The 15,354-nt window shown below is 41.8% G+C and overlaps 1 protein-coding gene across 2 annotated transcripts in view; it reads left to right on the top strand.

Moving 5' to 3' along the window:
• The window catches only part of LOC110951091 (partitioning defective 3 homolog), a 400,033-nt gene that overhangs the window by 125,337 nt on the left and 259,342 nt on the right, over positions 1-15,354 (top strand). For both annotated transcript variants that reach the window (XM_051940403.1, XM_051940404.1), the window contains exon 3: positions 9,037-9,211. In XM_051940403.1, the coding sequence (XP_051796363.1) occupies positions 9,037-9,211 (175 nt within the window). The remainder of the gene's footprint in view (positions 1-9,036; positions 9,212-15,354) is intronic.

Raw genomic sequence — 15,354 nt, 5'->3', positions numbered from 1 at the left:
TGGCTTATGTCAAAAACTGTCTCTACTTTAATTATCAAAAACTGTCTGTACTTTGATTATCAATCACCTTATGTCTAGATCATCCTTGCATTCAAACACATGAGTAATCAGTAAAATAAAGCATAAGCCCTTCTTATTGATTCTGGACTTTTCTTCTTTGTTCATTACAGTCACACCGTGGTAATGATGCTCTTGACCTTCCTATTCCTCAGAACCAATACAACTCAAATATGCACTCTTAGCAAGTTATAAAACACACCATTTCCCACATTTTCCTGCTGGTGCATGGACTGAGAATCAAAGAGAAAGAGTTCTTGTTTAGATCTTTTCACCATGACTCTGAGACAGACGATACTTAAGCAATTAGGGCAAACGTGTATGTTCCAACAATCCTGAGGTGTAAATTGTTCTGATTAATGATCAGGTCTAGCCTTGCTGAAGGTATGAAACACCTGATTTCTATCCGCCTTCACTACAGAGGATGTATGGCCTTGTCAAGGATACGGCCCTCCCTCTCTGTCTGCTCCACTCCACTTTCTGCTACTCATTCCTTCCATCTCTTTCCACCAGGGAGGCCTGAAATGTTTGAAGCTTTCCCTTTTTTCTTTTGGCCCTCTCTCTCTCTCTGTGCCGAGGTCCCTGGATGTGGAGTTTTTAATTACTCTCTCCTAGCTTTGTGCATAACCAATGAAAGATTGAAGGGCACTTCCCTCTGAAAGGCACTGTTAGAATATGGGTTTTTCTAATGCTATCGCATTGGGAGAGGAATACTAATACACAAACTGTGACTTTTTGTGCTTTTGTGTGTGTCTGCAGTTTGTGTGTGTAAGGCTAGGTGGGTGTGCTCATGTACTGTGTGTGTTTGCGAGTGCGGCCCCTAGACAGACTGTCTGGTTGTTGTTTTGCATGTGAATCAGGGCTGGGGACGAGAGGCATTATTAGATTGGGTGTGCAGTGTGGTGGGGGCGGGATGGATGAAGACTGTGAGAGCAGGTAGGTTCATTGCATTGATTAGATTTCTTTAAGACCAGTTTGAGGGTGCAAAACCTGAAGGTGCCCTCAACAACTCTGTTTAGACAGCAAAACGAATATAGGGTGGCATGAAAATCAATAGAGGATACCATAAACAAATGATTAGATGACACAAACTGTTTTTGGCACAGCCTGTAATCTCTCCACAGTCAACCTATGTATAATGCCCTTCATAGGACATGCAGCAGAAGAATATCTTAGACTATATTTGTGAAGGTTGTAGCACAAAGTGAATTGAAAGTAGGACACGTTTCTGTACGCATAGACTATAATAGGTTAATGAATATTATTACATTTAAAAGTGTAGATGGGCTGATGGAACAAGATTAGGTCAGCATTATTTCATAAGTCTGCTCAGTGTTAATTAATGTCAGGTGACTGATTGTAATTTATCCCATCAAGGTCATAAGATGCTGATCATGTTTCTTACTTTCTTATGGACACCCACCCTAATTGCTTTCATGAATGTGTCATCACTTTTCCTTCTATTGCTCCCTCCTCTCTTTCACTCTAGAGTTGCAGACAGCGAGGGTCTTTTGTGTGTCTTCAAAAAAGTGTTATTTATTTCCCAAGGCCTGAATAGTGTTGAATTGTACATACGTCCACAGGTTCGAAGGTATTAATAAACATGGAAGAATGCGTCGGGGGCGTAGTAGGAATTTTCCCTCCTGTCAGCACTGTGTAGGTAGCGCTCACACACAGCGCCCTAATATGTGTGAATTCATTTCCCCTACCGCAGGAGGAAAACTTCAAAGGCAGGGACGAGAACTTAGCCTAGTGGATTTGAAAGGGATGAGTCTCTAATCTGGTTAAACTTTGCTTGCTCTGTATATTTTCTCACTGCCTCTTGGTCCACTGTAACACCCCTCCCACCTTGTGTTTTCTTCTTTCTGTGGTGGAAGTACCTCTTGAGCTGTTTTTTTTTAAGTGAAAGAAATGATGATTTAATGTTTTAGTGAGTACAGCAGCGTAAACCAATCTCAGGACTTGCGTCTGCTTGTTTGGGGATTATATTTCTTTAAGCCTGTCATCGTCCTGCTCACCGGAATATAAACTTCCCCCTCCCCTTTCATTCCCACCACCCTCCACCACTGCCCTCGCACACCACCGCTGTTATAAACGGGAGGATGTATTCCATGTGTCGCAGCATCTTTATGCATTAGATTTGCTTTGTGGCGTGTGTCATCGTTTCAGGTCTTGCCTTAGCAAGCCTTTGTGGTGCGGTTCCTTTGCATCAACCCCCTGTGACAGCACCTGAAATATGCATATGTTTCCAAAGCGCTGCAGGGTGCCATTTGAGCGTTATTCGGAATGCTAGCGATGGCAGGCTGGAGTGCTCAAGACTTACTCTCTGAATATTTGATGGTCTTAATGAGCAGGAAAAATACAGGACTAAGCACTTTGTTGGGTTGCTTGACTTACGGTGTGTGAGAAATAATGGACAGCAGGAAAGTATAAAATATTGAAAACTGTGTGATATCTTTAAGAGGAAGGTTTGTCCTGTGTGATGTTGCCAAAGGTCATAAAAAAGTGAAAAGTAAACGTCATGTTCTCTCAGATTAGTGCATTAAGGGGAATGAAAAGACCATGACTGCTTCTTCAGTGGAGGATGTATGGTCAAAAATCATACTCGACTGATGATTGAATTGTACATAAATGATGAATGCGTTAAGGATCCATGACTGCTTGAGAATGCCAAAGGGGGTGAATGGATGGATGGACAGATGGATGGATAGATGGGTGGTGTGTGGATGAGCGATGTTGATCCATGGCTATTACTCAACAAGTTTGGAGTCCTTGGAGCTTCTGGTGGAGTAAGTGGCTTTCACAGTTTCCACCACTACTGTACCTGTAATAACTTTGCGCCCCTGGTGCCCTTGCAATAAAATGATGATAAATGATAGGAGGGGAGATGAAACCGGTCTGGGTGTGTGGGTGTGAGGGTGTGTTTGTGTGTTTTTGTGTTTTCCACCAGAGACAATATATATGCAAAGGCAACCCTGTCTCCCAAAAATTATGTTCCTATGCCACTAAACTGCATTCTCATTTAGGTTTGGAAGGAAATGTAATTTTGTTTTGAAGGAAACATTTTCCACATTGACATGTAATCCTGTGATGTAGTAGAAAAAAGGTTCCACTTTGAAAAGTCACAAAATCTGCATACTTTCTACAGGTATGCAGGGTCCAGAGATGGTATACGTTTTCTCTAAAGTCTGCCAGAGTTTGCACAGACTCCTCTGCACATGCCCAACTATAGCCCATAAATTTGTGTGTGTGGAGACAGGCAATGCAGTTACTCTGCTGCAGGAGGAAAATGTGTATGCACAACAGTAGTGTGTATGTAGAGTACATAGATACAACCTACTGTCTACAAGGTGGACTCTCACAGACTAGAGAAGTAGTATAGAAGCAACAACCACATATAAGCCGTATCCATGCGAATAAAAGTAAAATTTAAGCTCAAGGAGTTTTTGACTCTCCACAAACTGTTTCATAGTACGTAATGGTCTGTCTGCACCTCAGCATCATTCTACTATTGGGAGAAGAATTACTCTGGCGTTGTCGTATGTCTTGAAACCAGTCACTATTGTCTTGAGTGGAGCTAAGTGAAGATGTTTCTCCAGTATCTGGGTTAACATAGTGATGAGTTTTGCTGTATTAATATATGATTGGTTGGTTTGAAAGTGTTGACAGTAAAGCAAGAAAATACATGGCAAAGATATGCTGATTTGAATTTATGGGATGTCATAAATGTAATTTTTCAGAAATTGAGTGTCTGTCAAAATGTAACTAAAAATTAAATTTAGTTGAGTAGAAGTGGATTTTTTTTTAGATGCAAATGATGCCTAAGACAACGTGACTTTCATGCTTTCATCATGCCAAATAATATACAGACTAAAGTGTTACTCCTTCTTTCATGTCCAAACACACGTGAAACATTCCTACAGAAAAAAACCAAACAAACACATCCACACAAGCAAACACTAATAAATCAGACAAAGGGATATAAATGCAGCTCAGTATATTAGCCTTATCAGTCTATTGTTTGAGTTCTAATCTGTACTTATTAGACACACACTGAGTTTTTGCTTTTGAAAGGGGTGGGGAAAGCAAAAAACAGTGCGAGACAAAATAAATAAGCTTGCCTCCAAGGGGTGACTTTTTGTGAGGCAATAAATATTCACAGCGGGATGCAGCCTGGCAAGACATTGGATGTGCTCTTTAATTGAAGGAATGGACTGAGCGGACAGGTTTCCCACGGGTTGACTCATGTCAGCCGTCCCTTCCACTCGGCTGTGAAAAAGCCGTTGTGGCAGATATGGATTAGCGTCAGACCATTGCGGTGCAGGTATTACATGTCTCTGTTGGCACTGCCAGCACTGCGCGATGACTGCTAATAACCTCTGTTGTCTAGTGTCTTTGGAGCGCCACTTGGTGAACGTTTGCGATGGCTGTTTTGTACCAGCGCCAATCCTAATGCCCTCGCCTCCTGGCGGATCAGAGTTTCTGGAGGTAGAGGGGTGTATTTGGATGGCGGGGGGTTGAGGAGAAAAGAGATAAAGCGAGGATTGTCAAAACAACTCCTCATCCCCCCTCAGCTGCTTCCTTTCCATCTCTTCTTCTTCTCCACCTTGCTGCCAAAAGTTGGAGGAGATCAAAGGAGGCCAACATGAAAGGAATCCCTGAGATTCTGTTTTTCGGTGCCCTGTCTCCCTGCTCTCTGTGTTATAGATATGGAAATGCTGAATCCCAAATACGACTTGTACCTCGGCTGCCGAGAATGCCCGGCCTCATCTGAGTTTCTCTCTCTCTTCCTCTTTTCTCTTGCTTCTTCTCCTATCCTGCACCTCGTCTCACCCCTTCATCATCATCTCTCACCATTCCCTGCTCTTGCCTCTCTCCAGCAGCCCTCAGGCTTCCAGGTAGATAGCGGTTGATTGGCAGCTGCTGTGACAGTCAGTGGAACCGTCTGAGAGTGGATAAGTGTCAGCCTTGCTCCAGGGGCTTAAGGCAACAGCAATGTTGTAGCTCCCTGCTGCTGAGAGAGAGGCCCATGAAATAAGACTCAGTCAGTTCTTCTCTTTTCCTCGCTTCTCTCAACTGAAGCAGGTAGGAGCTAAATAGGTTTTTCAAATCGCTCCACAGTTTATCCTGAGACTGGAAACTGGAACATTTCTCCAACTCACATCCTGTAATGTGCTCTCTTTCTCTCATTCCTCTTTTCCCACCTTTGGTTTTGATATAAGTGTGGGTTTTATTGTAGGTTGTAGCATCTTGTTATTCAGAGGCACTTTAAAATTCTCTCTCTCTGCCTGCTTTCCTTCCTCCCTCCTATCTGTTCTGAATCCACACACTCAGCTGTCACGCCACTTGACAATTAGCCATGCTGTTCCCGTCTGTGCATCACTAAAAAACTTTTTTCTCCTTTTGAAAAACTTCTGAATACAACTCAACACCCGCTGTACAGCAGCCACGGGGGGAACGTGCGAGAATAAAAAAAGCTGAAACGTGAAATCGTCTCAGTTCTAAAGTGGCTGTGACCAATTCCCAGACGGAGGGAAAGCGTTTTGTGATGGCTTTCGCTGCGTTGCCGCCTGAGCTCTGTCCTGTCAACAGCAAGAATTGCGTCACTTTTCCCTCTGGCCAAGTGTGCCCTATTCTCCACAGCACAGACAGAGGACAGGATGGTGATGGAAAATGCTCAGAGAGAAGCAAGAAAGGGAGGACGCTCCACGGGGTACTTCTCAAAATCTGGCAGCCCTCTTCCAAAGACGCTGCAGATGTGTATTGATGATAACTGTGGAAGTCAAACAAAGGTTTAGGCCTTTTCCACTCCTCCTCCCACCCTCATTTGTATGTTGTGGTCACAGCACAGACAGCAGCCTTCAATCATTAATCTTCTGGAAATAATAATTCTGAGTGTCACAACTACAACCGAATACACCAGCATACTTGTTTGGAATCCAGATCGTAAGGAACTTTTACATTTTGGTATGTAAAGATTATTGACTGATAGTCAAATAGTTTGCATCAGTGCAGATATGAAATGATAAAAATACAGCTCCTTCTCTCTTTCTAATACTGTACCATTCTAATACTATATGATATTAAACTTCACCATTCTTTTTATCGAACTTCTTTTTTGAGAATTAATTGGAACTAACCTTAAGTGAACAGATCAATAAGAGACAGCAAAAAGCAGAAGATGTGTCTACTGCCTGGAAATCAGACGATCATTCCATTTTCTGTTTGGCCTTATAAGCTGGATGACTTGCAGTGGTTTTATGTCTCTGCCCTCAGCTTACATTAAAAGCCCTCCGATTTCAGACTAGAGGGAACTTTTTATATCTTTTTTTGGTTTCAGGGACGGACGCGCACTTTCAAGAGCCCATAAATATTGAATGCAGGATAAATGCAGGCCCATTTGATTATGAGATGGAGGGTGTGTGAATGAGTTTAGCTGCACATGTCAGATACCAACAGAGTGCTCTGGAGTGTCTGGTGAAAGGATGCAAGGCATGGCAAAGTGGACCTAATTAGAGGGATTTGGAATGTATTTAAAAATGAATCACACTTTCCCGCGACACCAACAACAGTATTCACCACTTCTCTAAATGGGCAGCTGGCAGGCACAGGGCTTGTCGGGCTGCTAAATACTCCCAGCAACATATGAATGGGAGGCCTGATTACTTTGTCACTAATGATTCATTGGCTTGCACATTTACACTGGAGCAGTGTAAATACCTCTGGGGACAGCGCTTCACTCTTGTCTGTGTTCACAGCCGCCTCTGGTTCTTCACTTAGCTGTCCTTCTCATCATTATCACTCCAAAAATGTTAAGCCGAAGCAGCGTTTATCATTCATACAAACACAAACAAATCTGAAATAATCTAACGTGTGTAAAGAAGCATCCCTAAGCCACTTTGATCAATATTTATCCTCATTTTGCCTAGTTTGCAGTTAAACACAGCAATTTCCATGCTTCACATAAGAATTTACACATTTACCAATAAGCTAACCTGCAGGATATTACCTCCTCAAGCTGCCTGATTTCTAATATTGAAGCTCTGTTGCTTTGTAGCAGCGGATCTTCCTCCTTGCTGATTGCCTCTCTTTTGCAATGAGCAAATTTGTGATAAACCCTTACAACCTGAGGAATGTAATTTCAAGATCAGAATGGAACGTGATTAGAGTGAAATGGGTGAAGCCTTCAGTGATAGAGTACGTCTCAGAGATGGTATTGGGATGCGAAGAAACATCTTAGGAGGGAAAAAAATAGCAGTCTGCTTTAATTGTGCCAAGCCAGCGTGAGAGATATCGCTGTGAATTACGGCAACAGTAAACCACATGGGCATACTCACAGAAAGGCATAAATTCAGCAGCAGATACACAAACATATACACACTTAAGCATCATCCTCTGCATATGAATTAAATAAAAAAGGAGAGCAGGGGCTTCTAAACTTGTTTATATGCAGATTTTCCAATGTTGGGGTGATGAAAAACAGCAAATACATGGAAAAACACTTGTGCTATTTTTACCTTCAGACAAATACTGTGTGGGATACACGAAAGCTGTTTGCTCCCAACAGCGACTAATGCTTTCTTTGTTGGCTGCTCTCTGCACATTTATGCCTTTCCTGTACATAGATTTGCAGGTAGCACAAAGACATGAAAAGAACTCATCTCGAGTCTGTAATACACATACTATTGTTCCATATAGCATGGTGTATATCATTCCTCTGCTGTAAGATTGCTCTGTCTGGATGGAAGAAGAGGTTAATCTTCCTGTGAGAGGTGTAGTGACAGGTTGTGCTGGTAATAAAAGCCGCTTGGCACTGCTCCCCTCAACCGCTACAACAGTTTGTGGAGTATTTCCTGTGTCGCTCGCTCATCTCTCTCAATTTCTTTTTCGTCCCAAAAGCTTAAAGAAAACCCTTAATTCATATGTAGTCAACTGAATACTTAGATCATTTTCTTAAACAGTGTAATGTTTCTTTCATGCCACATTCCAGATTGCTGACTCGCGTTTACCATCTTGTTAAGTGGGCAAGCTGGCTATAGTGAGGAGCAGTGTGTGTCAGACTGATAATTATGGGATGCAAGGGGAAGTACTCCCTATCTGGCTTGGGAAAGGTGACAACATGTCACCCTTGTTTGCTGCTTGCTGTGGGAGCCAGACCTGGCAACCTGGAGCACCCTTCGCTGCATGACTGCAGATGTTGTAAGATTAGATTGTAGAGAGTGAATTTGTGTGTATGTTTGTGTGCTACTACCAGACTTCCAACACAATTAGATGATTTGGGTTGATGCCTAATCCATATTACAGCATGACAGCAGATTACCTGAACAAAAACACACTTGGATATAGTAACTGCATAGTGAATATCATGGTATATAACCTTTTACATGCAAGGAGTGATCCAAAAATTCTGAAATTGTGTCCTGTCGAAGTAGTGATCTTGTGTAGTGATACACCGCTCCCATTGCTCCAGCAATGCTTGTGATGCTCCTTGGAAGGCCTGTTATGTACACATGTCAAGCACCATCCGCCCTGGTGTGCTCATGACCAGATGCAGTTTTTCTCATCTTGGAGACGTCAGGCTCTTTCAATGTGAAAACTGTTGTTTCTTCTCTTGGTGGTAGCCGCAGACCCACCTCTTGCCACCAGTAATGGATGTCAACATGAGGGCTGGTTCATTCTGGCCCTGTTGACTGACGTTTGCTCACCATGGAGAAATCACAAGTGCACACTTGTCAGTGGTCCCAGCAACATGTTTAATACAGGTCCCACCACTGATTTTAGGATTATCAATCTTGACTTGAGACAATTACTGCTAACACGTGTTGCATGTGTGTGACCATTATGCAATTTGTGCACATTGACAAACAATAATTACTGCATAAACCCCACATTTATGTAGTTATTGGCAATATTTTTTTCTGTGTTTGCTTTCCAAAACATGTACTTACATGCAAACATTTTTTTCCCTTCTCTCTCCAGCTGGTCGCCGTATATGAAGAGCAGGATCCACACAATGGAGGTGATGGTACAAGTGCCAGCTCCACAGGCACACAGAGTCCAGAACCTTTTGCCAGTGACATGAGTTCAGCATCGGCTTTCCAGCCCTATCAAGCCAACAGTGAGATCGAGGTTACTCCGTCTGCTCTGCGATCCAGTGAGTCCAATGACAGTGCTAAACTCAATTGCTTTATACTGCTACCAATAGTTGTGACCGTAAAGGAAATCTATCATCATTATTGTCATACACATAAGAAAAACCTTTATTAAATGCTCAATTCTATCATAGTTTTTAGTATTTCTAAAATCGCTGCGACAGCTTTAAATTCTACAGAGAAAAAAAGAAACAATTACGGCTTTTGTTGCGAACAAAACAACCCACTACTTACTTCACCAGAGTATCAGTCTGCTAGAAGTGAACTTCCTACCTTCTAGCAAAAAGTAATTGACATTGTTGAGAGCTACAATATGAAATAGAAAAGGCAGTCTTCTGATGCAAAGAAGTGAAAATTTAGCATCAGTATGACTAGTACCTTAAGGCCCATGCTGTGCTTTTTAAAAGAATGAGCAGGTATTATATGCCAACAGCAGGAATTCAGATGTGAGGCTTTAAAAGTCAGGAACATGAAAGCTGACATCTGAAAGCTAAAAGTTACTTGAGAAGCCAAGCATAACAAAAGGGAGTGAATGAAAACTGCTGTCTGGACTGATGCTTAAAGTCAACTGTGTGTTGTCTGGTATGGAGTTCAGCTAGCCTAAATTACAACCAAAAACAAAGATCTACCTTGGGTAAAGCTATATTTTTGTCCTGAATCATGCAAGTTGTCTCAAAAAAGATGGAATGATTACAGGTTGTCAAAACATATCCAATAAATTTTGATTTTCTGTCATGAGACTTTTATTATTAAATTTAATTTGTTTGCAACAGAGCAGTCTTATATTACCTGACAAAACCAAGAAAAAAATGCGAAAAAAGAGAAAGTTAACTTTTTGTACTCTACAACAAAGTGGCCAGACTGTGTTTTATTTGACATGCTTCAGGTGTATTGTGTGGAGTTGAGTGTCTGTCAAGCTTGTGCAGCGTGTCCAGGGAATGGCATTGCACTAACTTAGACAGACAGGTCGAAACCGAGACAATGGAAGGAATTGAGACACTGTGGGATACTCAGTCGTGCATGAGCGAAACCACACATGCCAGAGCAAGGTGGACATGCACACACTCACACTCACACATCACACACAAAACCAGCAAATGGCACACACAAGTGAGTGACTCAGATGTTTCTTATGTCCACATATTCATGGGCCATGAAGTGGAACCAGTGAGGTGGTGCAAAGCTGTCTTAAACTTCAAACGACATCTAAGACATTCAAAGCCAAAACTCACGTACATGCATAGACTGACACACTCATGCACATGAATGAACAGTTGACTTTACTCCCCTACCTTGACGTAAGAGCTCATTCTGGCCTGATAGACTGTGGAGATTTATGGAAATTGTTCTCAGGAATGGTGCAATAGCAATCTGAAAGTGAGCCAGTAGCACAGTGTGAAAAGCAGGATTATTTGATGCTATCTGACCCGCTGTCAGCTAACTTCAAACAAACCAATATTTGAAAGGTGGATTTGGTTTATGAGAGATATTTTGGTGTCGCTTATTCCCTAAACCAACAACGATTCTGCAGTATTGATTTGTTGCTTTTTAAACTGTTCACATATGGCAAAAGGATGGTTTGAAATTGCATCCCACTGCCCCCAACAAGCCTTTAGACAGAGTTAGAAGCTTCTGACCTCTAGAAGTGTCTTTGAACAACAATGAATGTCTTAATCCCAATTTGGCCCTATGCTGCATGTTTGTGAGGACTGTTATTCTGTGGCCAGATTGGACGCTTTAAGGCACAGTATTGAATTACAGGTCAGTCACATTTTGACAGCACCCAGAGCCAAGTCTACAGTCACTGTGCTTAAGTGAGTAAACTGTAAAGGAAAACAGAATTGAAGCATGCAAATACACTTTGACTTGAACCACTACACAACCAGTCTAGACAGTTGGACTGCTTGAAGTCGAGGCACATGACGAGAAAAGTCTTGTCTGGGAAGACACACCTTAAAAATGGCCTGTTGCAAACCTGTGTGTGTGCGGTGAAAGTATGCAATAAAATTATGAAACAGTAAGTATATCTTAAGGGATAGTGAAATGTTTAATAATGCAGGAGATATCATACTGCCTGGTTCATGAATCAACCACTTATGGAAGAGTCTACCATCCAGCAGACATGACTTCTTTGGGTTGCTGATGGGCATGGGCATTGTTGTGCATTTACAGTAGTTACATGTATTGTAACTTAACATGTACAGTATCTACATCCACACGATTATGGGCAAAAGCAGAATCGCAATGTTTTGATCATTATTGAGATCATGATTATTTTTTGATTTTAAGTGCAGAATGTTTTTTTTGTTGCACTTTCACATTTGAATAAACAGAGCTGTCTTTACTTCACTGTAGCTCTACATTCCTGCCAGTGTACAAAACTTTTTCTTCACCTCAATTTAGTGCATTTCCAAGAGGTAAAATATAAAACAAAACTGTATCCAAAATGCCTCACTTGCTTAACACTTCTTCATCGATGGACATTAAAATTTAGTGATTATCTATAGACATTTGATGTGCAGGCTACGATAGCTCAGGATTTCAGACATAACAAGAGAGGGACTTTAATAGATAAAGACTTGTTAGAAATATTAAGACTTGAGTTTTAGTTGGAATCTTGTCGTGCTACATTTAATTTTTCTCTGATATCACAATGATGAGGCTATAAAAGCTATATCCACCCAGACAGCCTACTTCGAAGCCTGTCCCTTGCATTTTCTGAGAAAATTGTACATCTTAGAGTGAGAGCACTGATTGCCACCTCCACATGGCATCTTGGTGATAGGTATATGTGTAGCTCTGTGATTTGTAGTTAATGACTGTGATAAAGATGGAAATGGTCGTCAGGCAGTTAATGACAATGATGTGTTTTCTTTGAATCCAACACGATACCAATCACAATGCATTGTTCGCAGGGTACGTTTGTTCTTTGGAGATTATACATATATAATGCACTTCAACTTTTCCCTCTTTACAAGTTCTGATTTTCACTCCAAAGGTACCTCAAAAGTTGTTTAATTTTAAGCGCTGGGCTGACTGGCATCACATATACATGGTCAGGCAAGACAGACAGCTGACGGTCCCTCCAGAGATGCAGATGAGCGAATTACTGGCAGCAATATTGCATATCAGACATCAAAGTGTACCAGCGGCGCCCTTGGCAGCTGTGCTCTGAGGCAGAGAATTATGGCTATTTAAAATCATCATCTTTTAGAGCCATATTGATTGTTTTTTCCCCTCCCACAACTCCCAAAGTCCCAAACTCTACCTCTCGCTTTCTTTCTGCTCTCCACCCCTCCCTTGCCACCGTCTTGGGAGCCCATTTTAGATTTCCATGCTAACATGTGCCATGCAGGTCAAACTGCTAATAATTGGATTGGAGATGAGATGTAAATTACAATAATGAATGTAATTTTCCCGTAATTATACGGATGCCGGAGCTGCCTCTGCCTCTACTTTGGACTAAATTCTAATCTTTCAGAAGTAAGAGAAAATGTCTTAAACTTTAAATTAACGCTGGATCTTAATGGTGCTGGCTTTGAAATTGAATTTTCTGTTCTGTGTTGCTCCAAGAGTTTTACCAGGGGTTCATTTATTTGACCCATGAGATGGCTTCAGTTGTTTATATCTGGCAGCGAGGTTGTTATTTGTTAAAGTTTCCTGTGGAATAGAGAAACAGGAATGGACACAACCTCAGTGACAGAAATACTGCAACAAAGTAGGAGAATTTTAATAGTTATTTGAGACTACAGTTAATGAAGGTTGGATATTAGATGGCAGGTGTGCATAAAGTCCACCATAATGGCTTTAATTCCCTGCCCCTTCCACCTGCAGACAAACGAGAGGGATAAATAGAGAAAGCTCCCTGGAGTCGGTGTTGTAAACAAGAATCAAGCATGAGTGTCCAAATCAGAAAGTAAAGTACACAGTGCCAAGGTCACAGGTATATAATGCATATAAGCTGATGTCATCTGTGTCTTAATCATCATATTTCCTACATTATTGAACCAAAATGTTAATATTTCTGCTGCTTGAAAAACACTTTAAAGGATCGCTATGACTTACCTTCGACACACACTTATATGTTTGAAGTAAGTATTTGACAGATCACACAGACCCTCTTGAACATCCCATTGAGGTTCCTTCTTTGAACTTGACTTTCACAGATTACTAATTTTCCTAGATTATTATTTGACTGCAAAACTTTTATTTTGAGGCGCAGTGGCAGTTGTTCAGGATACACAATCAGGAAAAGGCAGAAGCTCAAGGGCTATTGACTGAGGTTAAAACTGCACTGTCATTGATGTGGAGTAGCTTTAAAACACTAACAGAAGATCACAGTGATTGCAGCGATACTTACACAATTGACCCCCTCCTGAAAGTCTTTTTTGTCTGTGTACAGATCAAACTAAAATAACTTGTCATTTTTCCATTTACACCACTTTACAACTTTCAACTCCAGCCAAATCACACTTACAATGTAATGACAAATTGTCCATTCCTTGACTGACCTGCTCCTCTGGTGAATCTCTTGAATCTCTGCCTCCTTGGTCCTTAAAGCTCTGTGGTGACAGGGTTGCTGGGACACCATTAGAGAGATTGCCCGTGGGTGGGGCGGGGTGGGGAGTGGGGTTGACACCTTCAAAGAAGAGGGCCTTCATCTAATCAATTTGACTTAGTGGTGTGCCACTGAGGAGGCTCCCTGCCACCAGCCAAGGCCATATAAAAGTCACTGCAGAGGAGAAGACATACCGTGACACCCTGGCAGCACACAGCATTAGGGCACGTGATGCATAATGTCCAATACAACTGTAGAATGCCTCACCAAATTTGAACACCACAAAGCTGCTCATAAAACACATTTGTTCTCATAGACACTTGTATGTATGTCCATTTCTTTTTTTTAAGATGTCCATCTCAGATTTAAGGCTTAGGAAGTGAACTGTCCCTCCATCATCGGCTCTCCCAATGGGTTTGGGTGACTTCCAAAGGCACAGATTGCCTATTATAGATAAACTACCAGGGTTAGCTTTGGAACCAAATGCAGCTAGGTCTGATAGTAGGAACTGATACTTATCTCTCTCATCTGTCGTCTCTCTCTCTCTCTAACCTCTCTGGCCCAGAACCACCTCTTCAATCTCTCACTTCAGCGGCGAACAGGTGATGCAGTATGATCTTGTGGCTTTGATATCGGAAGAATCACAGAGTTGATAACAGTGGTGGTGTGCATCAGCTGATTGGACCTGTCTGATGGTTAACCCATCTCGCGTTGTCTTGCTCTGTCTCCCTCCTCCTTTGTCTCTTAGTAAAGTTCTTAGAGTTTTTCTGTGGAGCATGTTATTACATTGATTCACTGTATGAGCTTTCATGTAGGATAAGGCTATGTACCAATTGTCTGTAGTTCAGATTGATGACATTTGTAGCTGTTGTCTTTTGGAGGGTGGGGTTTGTATTTCTTGAAAAGTGAAAGTTGAAATACTGGCAAAGTAGAGAGATGGGTTTATGACATGCAAGAAAAGTCTGGACAGCTGGAAGATGAACTGTGGAAGTGATAATGTGATATGCTCGATTAAGCCACTGGATGCTCCTGCTATTGGTAGCTTTGAACATATTCTTAGCTCTACCTATTCTCACCAACAGGATCTTGACCTCATACCAGTCTGTGCATGACTGGATTAAGACACCCTTGAACAAAAGATGGATTTTGGGCCACAATGACCCCCTACCTCCCTGCCTATCAATGCTGGTTTAACATGTCTGTGTATTGTGCACGTACCCCAATGCCTACTAGATCCCATCAAGTATACAGCAGGCTGTAAATGGTTGGTGACATCAGTGAATTTGATGGAGAGGTGAACTTGAGTCTGGTATGCAGGTGACAAACAGGGAAAGAGGTCTTGAGCATGGACTGAGCATGTGGCAGGAAAGGACTTGCGAAAGATAAAAGACATGTAAGATGCTGCAGGAAGAACATATATGTGCACAGTTGCTTGCAGGAAGAGATAACCAGCAACCCAGTGCTATTAGTAGAGCCATCAGGAAATTACTTAGTTGGAATATGGATAGTTTAATGATTTCTTAGCAACCCAGTAACACAATCAAACTCAGTGGGAGGACTGGCCAGTGGAATAAAGGGATGCACAGT

Source organism: Acanthochromis polyacanthus, chromosome 20, assembly GCF_021347895.1.
Source record: "Acanthochromis polyacanthus isolate Apoly-LR-REF ecotype Palm Island chromosome 20, KAUST_Apoly_ChrSc, whole genome shotgun sequence".
NCBI lineage: Eukaryota > Metazoa > Chordata > Actinopteri > Pomacentridae > Acanthochromis > Acanthochromis polyacanthus.
Note: the sequence above shows the minus strand (reverse complement) of the source record. Positions and strands in the feature narration are given on the sequence as shown.